A 15,891-nucleotide genomic window follows, 5' to 3' on the forward strand; every position below is an offset into this window, starting at 1 on the left:
TGTTTATAAAATAGAAGGGGACCTGAACCTTACAAGCATTTCCTCTTGGTAATATGCCATGAAAGTGATTTCCATTTTTCATTTAAGAAAATCGAGAGTCCTAAACACGTGGCAGTAAGTGCTCTGGTAAGAATGCAAAGCCACCGAGATCTAATTTGGCTTTGAATTCCATCCCCCTTTACTCTACGTCAGTGCACTTGCAGTATTCACTTGAATGGTAATTTTCTCAAGAGCAAAGATTGATAAAAGGCTATGGGCTACTAAAAGACAGGGAGCTCACACACCTGGGAGAAATGTAAGAAAATTAGGTACAGTTTTAAAGCAGACATGTATTGTTTTGACCTCAGAATTAAAAGATGTTTTCAGAGCATTCTAACCAAAATTTCAGTAAAAATATTATATTAAATCATTTCTTAGAAAAATCAATGATAAATCAATTAAAGGCTCCAGACTGTCTGTCATCAGTTGTAGTAAATTTTTACAAACAATATTTTTGCAAAAGATTTGTGGTAATAATTTGCAAAAGTTCTCATGGTGGTCAGAAATCCTTTTGTGAATGCTATCTTCCAGTACATGCTAGAGAGATGGAGGTTATAGTCCAATTGTCAAAGTGCATTGATGAACAGCTACTGCTCTGCTTACCGGTCAGGTCCAGCATTCTAGAATCAGAACCTCTACCCTAGACTGGGTACAGAGAGCTAGTAAGGGTGTGTTCTCACAAAGGACCTACTGAGTAGGGACTGGGTAGGAAAGGAGCTGAGGGAACATGTGATCTGTCTCGGGGTTTAGCTATGATCCCCTAAGGAACTCAGGAGCATGAGTTATGCTACAGATTTAACATCAGCTTGAGCGCAGGGTCTAGCGTCTCCTGACAGCCTATGTCATTCACACTGTGTCTGAAGACAGCCTAGTGTTCCCTGGACAGGCTATTTCAATGAAGCCCTTAGCAACCAACATTCACAGATGCTGGGATGATCTATGGGCTTGAGGGAAGGATGAGGGCAGAGCTACAAATGGTGAACTTTAGTTCACCAAGCTTCTCAGGCGTTAACAATCTGAGGACTATGGAGGAGCTCAGTGCTGGAGAACTGACTTAACATGTACCAGGTCATTGATAGAATTGTACCACTGTCAACCAAATATACTGCATACATACATCTGTGTACTTAATGTGCTTAAATACCCTTATTATAATCCAATATTATAGTGGAAAGTACACAACCACTGTCTACTTTCACATATTCGTGGGGTCAGTTTAACATGATAGTATGCTCCAGCCTTTGCCGTAGGTCCACCTTGAGAGTCTGATTCTTTTTTGTAACAATGGGAAAAGAAGCATGTCTGCTAATTTAGTTGTTATGGAAGATCATTAAACTCCAGGTCTAGAAGTAAAATCTTAAAAGCTCATTTTGCATACAACTCAGGCCGTGTATAGAAAGATTTGTCTTAGTGGTTGATTTAGCTTTAGGGAATCATTATTCCATAAAATAAAATAAGTAAATGGATGCTATATAGGTTCTGGAAAGGGAAATTTGTATTATCTTTATATATGACACAGTGGAAAGTCTGTCCCACTTAAAATTATCTTTTCTACATCAATGAAAGTAACAAATCTATAATAAGACCAATGGGAGGAGAAACTGAAGTGTACTAATAGCAAAGGAAATGAGTAACATAATGGGTTCTATGAATAAAGAATAATAAAAGGATATATTGAGTACAATTAGGGGAAATATATACACTTTTTAGAAACTGTAAGTTAACAAATTTATTCCAGAATATTCCAGATAATGTGACAGCTTTGATATCAGAAGCAAGTTGAGTTTAAAATTTTCCTCAAGGAAGTCTTTCCTGTATAACACAGCATGAGGGTAACACATGTCCTCTTGAGATCTGTCTGCACTGGCCTTCAGCACACATGCCAGGCTGGCCTTTCTAGACAACTATGTAAGACAGACCAGTTACCCAATGCATCTGTGTGAGACCACTCACCTGCACACTGTTTTTAATGGCAGCCACTTTGTGTTCCACATTTCTCTGTCTTTCTGAAACTGAAGAGCTCTGTAAAGATTTCTCCAGAGGTCCCTGGAAAAAGAACATCTTGCAATTTCACCGTTGTTGACAACACATGTTTATGGTTATTGTAAAGAACACCGCACTTACATTGACCTGAGCTTTAGATCAATGTTATACATAGTATGATATGAGCATTAAAACTCATGCTGAGAGAGTTGGGCATATAACCCACCAGCAGAAAATGCACAAAGGCTCCAGGGTCCCACCCCAGAACTAAACCTTATGCTTGTAGAGTCCAGAGCCAACTGACTTAAGACTTTCTCAGAGGCCCCATGAAAGAGCCCCCAGAGTGGGCTTGACAAGACAGTCTAGATTTGGAGCCAGTGCTTCAGAGGAATCAAGGTTGAGGTTTCTGGGAGACAGATCCTTCCCCCTGGACTGTGGCAGCTGAGTCTGAGGTGTCCCACATTCTCTTTACCAACATTATCTGACTTAGCTCTGTGCTAACCTCGGCCATTTGCCTCCTGCAAATAATACATATATGACGCTGTACTTCTTAGTAAACTTGCGTGTCGTAAGTCATTAGCTTACACAAGACTGCCTGCTCTTAGTTGTTGCTTTTGTCTTTTATTTCCCATCTTGTTTTAACATTTTTCATCCCCACTCCTTCCATTCAATTTCTTACTATTATGGACCTTTATTCCTGTTGATTCCGGACAAGCAGTACCCCATCTTGGGTGCCACTTGTCTCCAACAAGCAAAAGAAATGAAGAAGAAACAGCAATATCTGGGACCAGGAGGTCTGGCACAAACCAATCACTTACGCCAAGCAATGCACGTCTCTAAGAAGTACAACATCACATATGCTCTTGGGGAAGGGCAGCCCAGTCACAGAGATCTAAGTCAGATGATGTCAGCAAAGAGAACACAAGACGCCTCACAGACAGCTGCCTAAAGACCACAGCTAACCACAGTTGAGAGGGAAGAGTTGGGTCCCAGGAGCCATAACCTTGGTTCCTATGAAGCATTGACTCCAACCCTAGCCATCCTTGCCAAGTCCTGGGCAAAGACAGAACTAAAGATCTCTTTGTCCTTTCATTGGGACCTCTGAGAGAGACTTGGGCCAGTCTGGCTCTGAACACTGTAAGAAGTGCTAAATGAGGAGATAGAGACAATGTTACAGTCTAAGCAACTAAGCAACTAAGCAGATTATAGGACGTCAGATAAAATTTTTACTTAGATATTGATGGAAGTATATTCTTGTATGAATATGAATACATGCAAAGATATTCAGAATTAAGTAGATATGTCCGAAACAACACATATACCAAAACGTAATGTTGCTGAATGTTACTATAGTAATTAAATAGTAAAATTATGGGTCGTTTATGATTTCTAAAAGATTTTATTTTTATTTGTGTGTGTGTGTGTATGTGTGTGTGTGTGTATGTGTGTGTGTGTGTGTGTGTACATATACGCATGCACCGGCCATATGTATACAGATGACATCAGAGGCTAGAAGTCTGATGCCCTGCAGCTGGAATTACAGGCAGCTGTGAACTATCCAATATGGGTACAAGGAACAGAACTGGGGTCCCCTGGAAGTACAGCAAGCACTCTTAACCATGAGTCATCTTTCCAGCTCCTAACTGCATGATTTGAGCAATGCTCACAGTTTCCTACAGTATACCTGCATTACTCCTGAACTGCATGCAATTTTAAATTAGTATTGTAGGAGCACATTAAGTTAGGCTTACACTGGTAATTGAGGGTATTGAACCTGCTGTGATGTGGTTTATTTCTAGTTTAAAGCAAAGGGAATGGAAAAATAATTTGGTTCCACAAAAAGGCCGAGTAGCTCCTCCAAGCACCGTATCTTGGCCACTCTAATAATCTGACACTGAGGATGGCCCTTAAACACAAAGTCCTACAGCTGTCTGGAGGTGAGAAAAAGATGACTAAGCACCACACAGTTAAGCAGCACCAAGGGTTAAAACAGTTGATAACTTGACAATCTGCATCAGAGCACCGGTGGGACCTCCACCATACCCTTTAAATTAGTGAAACCGTTTAAACACATCCCATTATCACATCCTTCTCCATTATTCCGTTATTTGTCTACCCACTTGAAATTTTTAAAAAAATGCCCAGTCCTTTGTTTAGGGCAGTATGCAGTATCATTGCCAGAAATGTTTTGGTTTGAGTAATATTTGACATTTGGAGAGAGTAGAGGGCTCTCATGAGAGGGCACATATGAGATAGAGTGAGAGAATCAGAGAGAGATGGAGAGAGACCGGAGTGGGGAGGAGAGGAGAGTGTAATGACTCTCTATATGACAGGTACAAAACGGACAGCCTGCAATTTAGAAACCACAGTATTTAAGGAAAAACAATGCCATCTTATCATCCAAGAGCAATTGGAGTTGTCAAAAGTTCAAGTTCTCCCAAAAACATTCATAACCTGATAGTGACTAAGCCTCAGAAGTTCTAACAGTTTATACACACACACACACACACACACACACACACAAACACACACACATAATAGTTTATACATATAGTTTATATATTTATATATATAAAGTATATATATACACACTTTTGTAGATCTTCATAAGTTGTATTGTTTACTAGAGTGTGGAGAATGTCATTTAGAAAATACATTGTTTTATAAACTTTTCTCTTGATGTAGGATTAACAGAAAACCTCTACTTAGAGATGGATGGTTCTTCCACTTTCCTAGGTTCTTATTGCATTCAGAAGGATAAGATAAATTACAATGTAAACTACACTGGGGCCAAGAACAGCCAAACAAGTATTTAAGGAGCTTTTGTAAGTAAAATCTCCTTAGACTTGAGAGTCCAGAGGCCTTGAAGGGTTCGTAAGACCAGTCTGTGAAGATGATCACACTAGCGAAGCAGAGTCAAAGCCACAACTGGGAATCTAACTTAGATGCGCTCACTGCACTCCCAGATCAATGCTGTAAGATCTTACAGAACTTAGCCATGAAAACAAAAGGAGTCTAGAGTAGCCAGTCTGGTGCACAGACTTGGAAGAAGGATGGAAAGATCTCCAGCTTAAGGCCAGCCTGCTCTACATGAGACCCCATCCTTAAACGATGGGGCGCAGTGGTGGTGGGGGGAGTTGGAAATACTTGATAATTATCTCACTGTGAAATAAAGACATGGAACGCCTCAAAGATGAGCCTAAGAGCCAGCAATGTGATGGTTAGTGCATATGACTACAAATCAGAAAACGTACCTGGATAGGCATGTTGGCCGCAGCCAGTATTCTCCTCTCTTCCCTTAAGCAATTTGAAATGACCACAGCTACATGCATTGGATTTCCGTGAAACTTTCCCTGAAAGACAGTAAGCAAAAGCAGCATGAAAGCTTTGAAAAAGAAACGCATACAAGTCATAAGGAAATGTCATACTTGAAAACAACCATGATCTTCCTATAAACCTATAACTTGGGATGTTCTAATTGTCGATCCTTGCACAATACCGTGGAAACATAGACTCTTAATGAAAGAATGCTGCTTTCTTTGCTTTCAAAACTCTTGATAGTTGGTCTTTGAACACTTCTTTATGAACACATCAGAGGGTCAATTTTATGTTAGGCACCGGGTAGGTTTTAGATATAGTAGTTATTTTCTTGTCAGCCCTGAAGACTCAAGACAGCACTAGCTGTACTCATGGTAGCTCCAGATTCAGGTTCATAGTGTCTGCCATGATCCCCATTTGATGATATTCATGTCAACTACCTCAGAACTGCATTATATTCAAGCAAAACTATACTCACTTTTCAGCAATGATATTTTTGACATTGAAGCATAGATTTATTTTATTGACAGGGCTAATGATGTGCATTTGCTAACTGGCAGCCTGGGGTCCTATTTGAACCATCTGATATATTGTCGTAAGTGAAAATCCCAAATCTCTTCAGGGAAATCATCTATGGTTGCCATAGCACCCAGCAATGAGTGTGGACTTATTTTTCTTACAAGAACTGTGTTCTCTAGCCTTGATTTACAGTACTATCTGGAACACCGTAATTTTAGTCAGTCATATTAAAACTTCTTTACTATTCTGAGGCAAGAGTAGAAAGAAGCACTGAACACAAGCACACTAATTGAATCTCTGCCCCTTTTTCTTGAGGTAAATGGTACTGACATCTGTGAAATGGCCAAAAGGTCAATAGAAAAGATTAACAGTCCACAAAGTAGAAAATTAACACCAATCAAAAGTATATTATACAGACAGCTAAACCAAAAGATCTTTCTGGGGAGAAACAAAGAGGGTTGTTGGATGTAAACCTTATCATGGCTGTGACTTCTGAGAAGTATATGAGATTCTGTCAATTAACATTTCCCTGTGTGAAACTGGGGTAAAAAAAAAAACTATTTGGATTCTTGTTCTCCCATATTCACTCCTTAAAATATTTTCCTCTTTTAGGCCAGAAATTTCCAGAAGAAAACAAGTGAATTGCCTGAAACTCAGAAAACAGAGCTCTGAAAGTGACCTCGCTCAGTATGAAGGAGTGCCATGTTTCTAACATATCTACATTTCAGTCTATGTAAATTTATTCCTGTTAATTTTGACATCTCTTGGTTCTTACCATATAACTTGCCTTTAAGTCCCCTACCACCTTCCCTCAACAAACCTATTTTCTCCCTTTTTTACCTTAATGGCACTAAACACGTTTCCTTGTTAAGAAGTGTTTCTTTTAGGGCTAATTTGCAAGCTCTGTTATTAATATGGACTGCAAATTTGTCTTTCTGGGATGAAGGGCTCCTCTAATGTCACAGACAAACTGGTGTCACCTGTGATCTGGTTGCTGCTTATAACACAGCTGTGTGGAGCTGACCTTCATCTTCCTGTCAACACTCAACTTTCTTCCCCTTGCTTTGCCTTGCTTTCCTCCATATCTGTAAAGAAAGTCACATACTCTTCTGCTTTAAGGGCCAGACATCAACACTTTTTCATTAAATAATTCATGTTCATTTTCTTCTTTAACATCCTCTAATGTAATGCCTCACTTTAATATTTGAGACAAAGTGTCTTATGAATTTAGCACTGTTTATTCAGTACCAAACTACTATTTCACTTTCCAAAGTATTAACGATGTGTTCAGGCTCACCTGTGAGTAGTGACTGTGTATATAGCTCACAGAACAGCAATAAAATGAATCCTGACTTGTATGGCATTCTGCTCCTTGCTATGCTAAGGCCTTACAAAGGTCCCACTCTCTGCAGTGGCTTGTCAAGGTCTTTCAAAGGTCCCCACTCTCTGCATGGGTCTTTCAGAGTCTTTTTTTTAATTGAATATTTTTTATTTTCATTTCAAATGTTATCCCCTTTCCGGGTTCCTGTCAATAAACCCCCATCCCATCCCCCCTCTTCCTTCTTCTGTGAGGGTGTTTCCCTTCCCCAACCACCTACCCCTTCCGGCCTCTCAGCCCTGGAATTCCCCTATACTGGGGGAGTCCAGTCTTGGCAGGACCAAGGGCTTCTTCTCCCATTGGTGCCCAACAAGGCCATACTCTGCTACATATGCATCTGGAGCCATGGGTCTGTCCATATATATAGTCTTTGGATGGTGGTTTAGTCCCTGGGAGCTCTGGTTGGATAGTACTGTTGTTCTTATGGGGTTGCAAGCTCCTTCAGCTCCTTCACTTCTTTCTCTAACTCCTCCAATGGGGACCCCGGTTTGCTGCAAGCATTTGCCTCTGTATTTATCATGCTCTAGCAGAGCCTCTCAGGAGACAGTTATATCAGGCTCCTGTCAGCATGCACTTCTTGGCATCAGTGATATTGTCTGGGTTTTGTGGCTGTATGTATATGGGCTGGATCTCCAGGTAGGGCAGTCTCTGAATGATCATTCCTCCAGTCTCTGCTCCAAACTTTGTCTCCATATCTCCTCCTATGAATATTTTTGTTCCCCTATTAAGAAGGACTGAAGCATACACACTTTGGTTGTCTTTCTTCTTGAGCTTCATGTGGTCTGTGAATTGTACCTTGGGTAATTCATACTTTTGGGCTAATGTCCACTTATCAGCGAGTTCATAGCCTACAAAAGTCCCCACTCTGCAGTGGCCTTTCAGAATCTTATGAAGGTCCCTGCTCTCTGAGGTGCCCTTTCACTGTCCTACTGTCAATCAACAGGTATTTTTAATTGCAGCAAAGTCAGATTTACTGGTCTTTCCCCCAGTGATTGGAATTTTTAATGATGCTTAATAAACCTTTCACTGTTTCTGTCATGGGGATTTTTTTTTCTCTATCTTTTTGAATTTAGAAATACATCAGGGTTGTGGGTTGTATTTTTTTTTATGGCTATGGCTGCTGCCTCAATTTTTTTGTGGTACACACTAGCCTGAACTTCTATTGGTAAAACGAGGGTAACTTTGTGATATTAAGAATAAGAACAAGGAGCCCTGCGGTCTAGACTGTGCCCAGATTTGAAGGAACCCAGTCAACAGCTCCCTGCACCCAAATCCCATGGGAGGGAGAGCTAGACATTCAGAGGGGCAGACATGCCTGGGAAGCTGGAGGAGACTACTCTCTGCCCACATTTCTGACTCGAGAGAAAACACCTAGCACTATCTGGGCCGCCTGTGCACAGGGACCCCGGAGGAGGAGTGGCAGGCCCTTCTGGTTGCTGCCCTCACGGAGAGCTGAAACCAGCCCCAAGGAGCAACTTCAGGCCGGAGACCAGAGGTAAGACCAACTTTTCTGTTCCAAGTGACCTGCCTGGTGGACTCAGGACACACGCCCACAGGAACAGCTGAAAGCCAGTAGACAGGAACGACTACACTCCTAAAAGCAGAACATTCTGTTCCCATAACTGGCTGAAAGAAAACAGGAAAACAGGTCTATAGCACTCCTGACACACAGGCCTATAGGACAGTCAAGCCACTGCCAGAAATAGCAGAACAAGGTAACACCAGAGACATCCTGATGGCGAGAGGCAAACACAGGAACCCAAGCAACAGAAACCAAGACTACATGGCATCATCGGAGCCCAATTCTCCCACCAGAGCAAACACTGAATGTCCAAACACACCAGAAAAGCAAGATCTAGATTTAAAATCACATTTGATCATGATGACGGAGGACTTTAAGAAAGACATAAAGAACTCCTTTGGGAAATGCAGGAAAACACAAGTAAACAAGTAGAAGCCCTTAGAGTGGAACCACAAAAGTCCCTGAAAGAATTACAGGAAAACACAATCAAACAAGTGAAGGAATTGAAAATGGAAATAGAAATAATAAAGAAAGCACAAAGGGAGACAACCCTGGTTAAAGAAAACCAAAGGAGACAAGGAGCCGTAGATGCAAGGATCACCAACAGAATACAAGAGATAGAAGAGAGAATCTCAGGAGCAGAAGGCTCCATAGAAATCATCGAATCAACTGTCAAAGATAATATAAAGCGGAAAAAGCTACTGGTCCAAAACATGCAGGAAATCCAGGACTCAATGAAAAGATCAAACCTAAGGATAATAGGTATAGAAGAGAGTGAAGACTCCCAGCTCAAAGGACCAGTAAATATCTTCAACAAAATCATAGAAGAAAACTTCCCTAACCCAAAGAAAGAGATACCCATAAGCATACAAGAAGCACACAGAACTCCAAATAGATTGGACCAGAAAAGAAATTCCTCCCGTCACAAAATAGTCAAAACACCAAATGCACAAAATAAAGAAAGAATATTAAAAGCAGTAAGGGAAAAAGGTCAAGTAACATATAAAGGCAGACCTATCAGAATCACACCAGACTTTTCACCAGAGATTATGAAAGCCAGAAGATCCTGGACATATGTCATACAGACCCTAAGAGAACACAAATGCCAGCCCAGGTTACTGTATCCAGCAAAACTCTCAATTAACATAGATGGAGAAACCAAGATATTCCATGACAAAACCACATTTACACAATATCTTTCTATAAATCCAGCCCTACAAAGGATAATAAGTGGTAAAGCCCAACACAAGCTACACCCAAGAAAAAGCAAGAAACTAATCGTTTCACAACAAAACAAAGAGAAGACAAGCACACAAACATAATCTTACCTCTAAATACAAAGATAACAGGAAAGAACAATCACTATTCCTTAATGTCTTTCAACATCAATGGACTCACTTCCCCAATAAAAAGACACAGATTAGCAAACAGGATATGTAATGAGGACCCAGCATTTTGCTGCCCACAAGAAACACACATTAGAGACAAAGAGAGACAGTACCTCAGAGTAAAAGGCTGGAAATCAACTTTCCAAGCAAATGGTCTGAAGAAGCAAGCTGGAATAGCCATTCTAATATGGAATAAAATCTATTTTCAACCAAAAGTCATCAAAAAAGATAAGGAAGGACGCTTCATATTCATCAAAGGAAAAATCCCCCAAGATGAACTCTCAATCCTAAATATCTATGCTCCAATACAAGGGTACCTACATACGTAAAAGAAACCTTACTAAATAAAGCTCAAAGTACACAATGCACCTCACACAATAATAGTAGGAGATTTAAACACCCCACTCTCATCAATGGACAGATCATGGAAACAGAAATTAAGCAGAGACATAGACAGACTACAGAAGATATAAAACAAATGGACTTAACAGATATTGATAGAACATTTTATACTAAAACAAAAGGATATACCTCTTCTCACCACCTCATGGTACTTTCTCTAAAATTCACCATATAATCGGTCACAAAACAGGCCTCAACAGATAAAGAAAGATAGAAATAATCCCATGCGTCCTATCAGACAACCACGGGCTAAAGCTGGTCTTCAATAACAATAAGAAAAGAACGCCCACATATACATGGAAGTTGAGCAATGCTCTACTCAGTGATAACCTGGTCAAGGAAGAAATAAAGAAAGAAATTAAAGACTTCTTAGAATTTAATGAAAATGAAGGTACAACATACCCAAACTTATGGGACACAATGAAAGCTGTGCTAAGAGGAAAACTCATACCTCCGAGTACCTGCAGAAAGAAACAGGAGAGAGCATACATCAGCAGCTTGACAGCACACCTAAAAGCTCTAGAACAAAAGGAAGAAAATACACCCAGGAGGAGTAGAAGGCAGGAAATAATCAAACTCAGAGCTGAAATCAAACAAGTAGAAACAAAAAAGGACCATAGAATCAACAGAACCAAAAGTTGGTTCTTTGAGAAAATCAACAAGATAGATAAACCCTTAGCCGGACTAACGAGAGGACACAGAGAGTATGTCCAAATTAACAAAATCAGAAATGAAAAGGGAGACTTAACTACAGAATCAGAAGAAATTCAAAAAATCATCAGATCCTACTACAAAAGCCTACATTCAGCAAAACTTGAAAATCTGGAGGAAATGGACAATTTCCTAGACATATACGAGGTACCGAAGTTAAATCAGGAACAGATAAACTATTTAAATAACCCCATAACTCCTAAGGAAGTAGAAGCAGTCATTAAAAGTCTCCCAACCAAAAAGAGTCCAGGTCCAGATGGGTTCAGTGCAGAATTCTATCAGACCTTCATAGAAGACCTCATAACAATACTGTCCAAACTATTCCACAAAATTGAAACAGACGGAGCGCTACAGAATTCCTTCTATGAAGACACAATTACTCTTATACCTAAACCACAAAAAGACCCAATAAAGAAAGAGAACTTCAGACCAATTTCCCTTATGAATATCGACCCAAAATACTCAATAAAATTCTTGCAAACCGAATACAAGAACACATCAAAACAATCATCTATCATGATCAAGAAGGCTACATCCCAGGCATGCAGGGATGGTTTAATATATGGAAAACCATCAATGTAATCCACTATATAAACAAACTGAAAGATAAAAACCACATGATCATTTCATTAGATGCTGAGAAAGCATTTGACAAAATTCAACACCCCTTCATGATAAAAGTCCTGGAAAGAACAGGAATTCAAGTCCCATTTCTAAACATAGTAAAAGCCATATACAGCAAACCAGTAGCTAACATTAAACTAAATGGAGAGAAACTTGAAGCAATCCCACTAAAATCAGGGACTAGCCAAGGCTGCTCACTCTCTCCTTACTTATTCAGTATAGTTCTTAAAGTTCTAGCCAGAGCAATCAGACAACAAAAGGAGATCAAAGGGATACAGATTGGAAAAGAAGAAGTCAAAATATCACTATTTGCAGATGATATGATAGTATATTTAAGTGATTCCCAAAAGTTCCACCGGAGAACTACTAAACCTGATAAACACCTTCAGCAAAGTGGCTGGATATAAAATTAACTCAAATAAATCAGTAGCCTTCCTCTACACAAAAGAGAAACAAGCCAAGAAAGAAATTAGGGTGAGAAAGAAATTAGGGAACCAACACCCTTTATAACAGTCCTAAATAATATAAAATACCTCGGTGTGACTTTAACCAAGCAAGTGAAAGATCTGTATAATAAGAACTTCAAGCCTCTAAAGAAAGAAATTGAAGATCTCAGAAAATGAAAAGATCTCCCATGCTCATGGATTGGCAGGATTAATATGGTAAACATGGCCATATTACCAAAAGCGATCTACAGATTCAATGCAATCCCCATTAAAATTCCAATCCAATTCTTCATAGAGCTAGACAGAAAAATTTGCAAATTCATCTGGAATAGCAAAAAACCCAGGATAGCTAAAACCATCCTCAACAATAAAAGGACTTCCGGGGGAATCTCTATCCCTGAACTCAAGCAGTATTATAGAGCAAAAGTGATAAAAAAAACTGTATGGTATTGGTACAGAGACAGGCAGATAGACCAATGGAACAGAATTGAAGACCCAGAAATGAACCCACACACCTATGGTCACTTGATTTTTGACAAAGGAGCCAAAACCATCCAATGGAAAAAAGATAGCATTTTCAGCAAATGGTGCTGGTTCAACTGGAGGTCAGTGTGTAGAAGAATGCAAATTGATCCATGCTTATCACCCTGTACAAAGCTTAAGTCCAAATGGATCAAGGACCTCCCCATCAAACCAGATACACTCAAACTAATAAAAGAAAAAGTGGAGAAGAACCTTGAACACATGGCACTGGAGAAAATTTCCTGAACAAAACACCAATGGCTCATGCTCTAAGATCAAGAATCCACAAATGGGATCTCATAAAACTACAAAGCTTCTGTAAGGCAAAGGACACTGTCGTTAGGACAAAATGTCAACCAACAGATTGGGAAAAGATCTTTACCAATCCTACAACTGATAGAGGGCTTATATCCAAAATATACAAAGAACTCACGAAGTTAGACTGCAGGGAGACAAATATCCCTATTAAAAAATGGGATTCAGAGCTAAACAAAGAATTCACAGCCGAGGAATGACGAATGGCTGAGAAGCACCTAAAGAAATGTTCAACATCTTTAGTCATAAGGGAAATGCAAATCAAAACAACCCTGAGATTTCACCTCACACCAGTCAGAGTTGCTAAGATCAAAAACTTCAGGGACAGCAAATGCTGGCGAGGATGTGGAGAAAGAGGAACACTCCTCCATTGTCGGTGGGACTGCAGACTGGTACAACCATTCTGGAAATCAGTCTGGAGGTTCCTCAGAAAATTGAACATTGCACTACCTGAGGACCCAGCTATACCTCTCTTGAGCATCTTGGGTATCCAAAAGATGCTCCACTATGTTCATAGCAGCCTTATTTTTAATAGCCAGAAGCTGGAAAGAACCCAGATGCCCTTCAACAGAGGAATGGATACAGAAAATGTGGTACATGTACACAATGGAATACTACTCAGCTATCAAAAACAAGGACTTTATGAAATTCATAGGCAAATGGATGGAACTGGAAAATATCATCCTGAGTGAGGTAACCCAATCCACAGAAAAAGACACATAGTATGCACTCATTGATAAGTAGATATTAGCCCAAATGCTCAAATTACCTTAGATATACAGAACACATGAAACTCAAGAAGAATGACCAAAATGCGGATGCTTCATTTCTTCTTTAAAAGGGGAACAAGAATACCCTTGGCAGGGGATAGGGGGGCAAAGTTTAGAACAGAGACTGAAGGAACACCCATTCAGAGCCTACCCCACATGTGGCCCATACATATATTACCACCAAACTAGATAAGATGGATGAAGCAAAGAAGTCTGACAGGCACCGGATGTAGATCTCTCCTGAGAGACACAGCCAGAATACAGCAAATTCATAGGCGAATGCCAGCAGCAAACCACTGAACTGAGAATAGGACCCCCGTTGAAGGAATAAGAGAAAGGACTGGAAGAGCTTGAAGGGGCTCGAGACCCCATATGTACAACAATGCCAAGCAACCAGAGCTTCCAGGGACTAAGCCACTACCTAAAGACTATACATGGACTGACCCTGGACTCTGACCTCATAGGTAGCAATGAATATCCTAGTAAGAGCACCAGTGGAAGGGGAAGCCCTGGGTCCTGCTAAGACTGAACCCCCAGTGAACTAGACTGTTGGGGGGAGGGCGGCAATGGGGGGGAGGATGGGGAGGGGAACACCCGTATATAGGGGGAGGGGGAGAGTTTAGGGGGATGTTGGCCTGGAAACTGGGAAAGGGAATAACATCTGAAATGTAATATAAAGATGGAAAACACAAAACAAACAATCAAAAATAACAAAAAAAACCCTCTCCAAACCAGAAAAAAAAAAGAATAAGAACACTAGTAACCCTGATAAACTAGTATTGCTCTTAATTTCAGTTCTGTTGGAGCTTGCTAGTGAGGAGCATTTCTCCCTACCCCCTTGGATGCACAGTTCCAACATCATTCATTGAGAGCTCTGTTTTTGCCTTGCTGACCCAGTTCTGCTATAAAACCCATGTTCCCACCGACATGGGAGGTCTCTTTCTACACTCAGTTCTGTCTTAGAATTCTGTCTCATCTCTGTGTCATCAGTGGGATCATTGGAGCTTTTTGGGAAGCCCTGATCACAAGCAGAATGGGGTTCTTTGCACCTCCATGCAAATTTCACAATCAGCCTGTAATATTCCCCTACACTCTCTCTGTCTCTCTCCCTCTCTTTTTTCTCTTTTTTCCTCTGTCTCTGTCTTTTGTCTGTCTCTCTCTCTCTCCATTGAGTTTCAATATTACTAGATCTTTAGAAAAATTAAAGATTTGGCATGCATATAGTTTTGTTCTAATCCTGTCTTTCTCATGCTTGTCAAAACGCCTCTCTACTAAACATTTTTAATTTTCCATGAGAGATCCGTAACATCTTTTGTTAGGGTTATTTCTGGTTACTTGGTATTGTTTTGATACAAGGATTATTGATAAAGCTGATATATGGGAATATAGTTAAATTTGTTTATTGATTTTGAATCTAACAAAGTTGCTGACTCATATAGAGTTTAATGATATGTTTTTTTAAAATAATTCTAAATTTTCACTTGTAGATTCTTCTAGATTTTATATATCCATGAATCAGCCCCCTTCGGTCATTTCACTTCCATCTACGTTTGGAAGTGTAATGGTTAATTTCCAAACAGGTAATTTTCTTCTAATTTTCCTACAAAATGATTTCTAATATAGTTTAATTTTGATCACAAAGAGACTCCCTATGATGTGAGTCCCTAAGTTTGCTGATATTTGCTTTGTGGCCCTGCATATAGATAACTTGTATGACTTGTAATAATTTCATGCTAACTTGCAGGGAATGAGCTCTCTGTAGTTGTTGCTAGAAGTAACTTATTCTAATTTATTAAGTCAGGTCTTGCTTTGTATAAATTTCCGCCTTCTTGCAAGTTTGTTTTAACTATTGATTTTATAAGTAAATGGAAGAATTATGTCAAAAGCTACTTTGTAAGTTGCTCTGTTTCTGATAGAAATATTTAGATCCATATTTCTTGGGATGCCCCCCATG

At 39.8% G+C, this 15,891-nt stretch overlaps 1 protein-coding gene across 1 annotated transcript in view; it reads right to left on the minus strand.

The window, feature by feature from the left end:
* Positions 1-15,891, minus strand: part of Stat4 (signal transducer and activator of transcription 4) — a 115,907-nt gene that overhangs the window by 34,777 nt on the left and 65,239 nt on the right. The window contains exons 4-5 of the mRNA NM_001012226.1: positions 5,277-5,375; positions 1,993-2,085 (exon numbers count right to left, since the gene is read on the minus strand). Of these exons, the coding sequence (NP_001012226.1) occupies positions 1,993-2,085; positions 5,277-5,375 (192 nt within the window). The remainder of the gene's footprint in view (positions 1-1,992; positions 2,086-5,276; positions 5,376-15,891) is intronic.

This window comes from Rattus norvegicus, chromosome 9 (genome assembly GCF_036323735.1).
Source record: "Rattus norvegicus strain BN/NHsdMcwi chromosome 9, GRCr8, whole genome shotgun sequence".
NCBI classification, from domain to species: domain Eukaryota; kingdom Metazoa; phylum Chordata; class Mammalia; order Rodentia; family Muridae; genus Rattus; species Rattus norvegicus.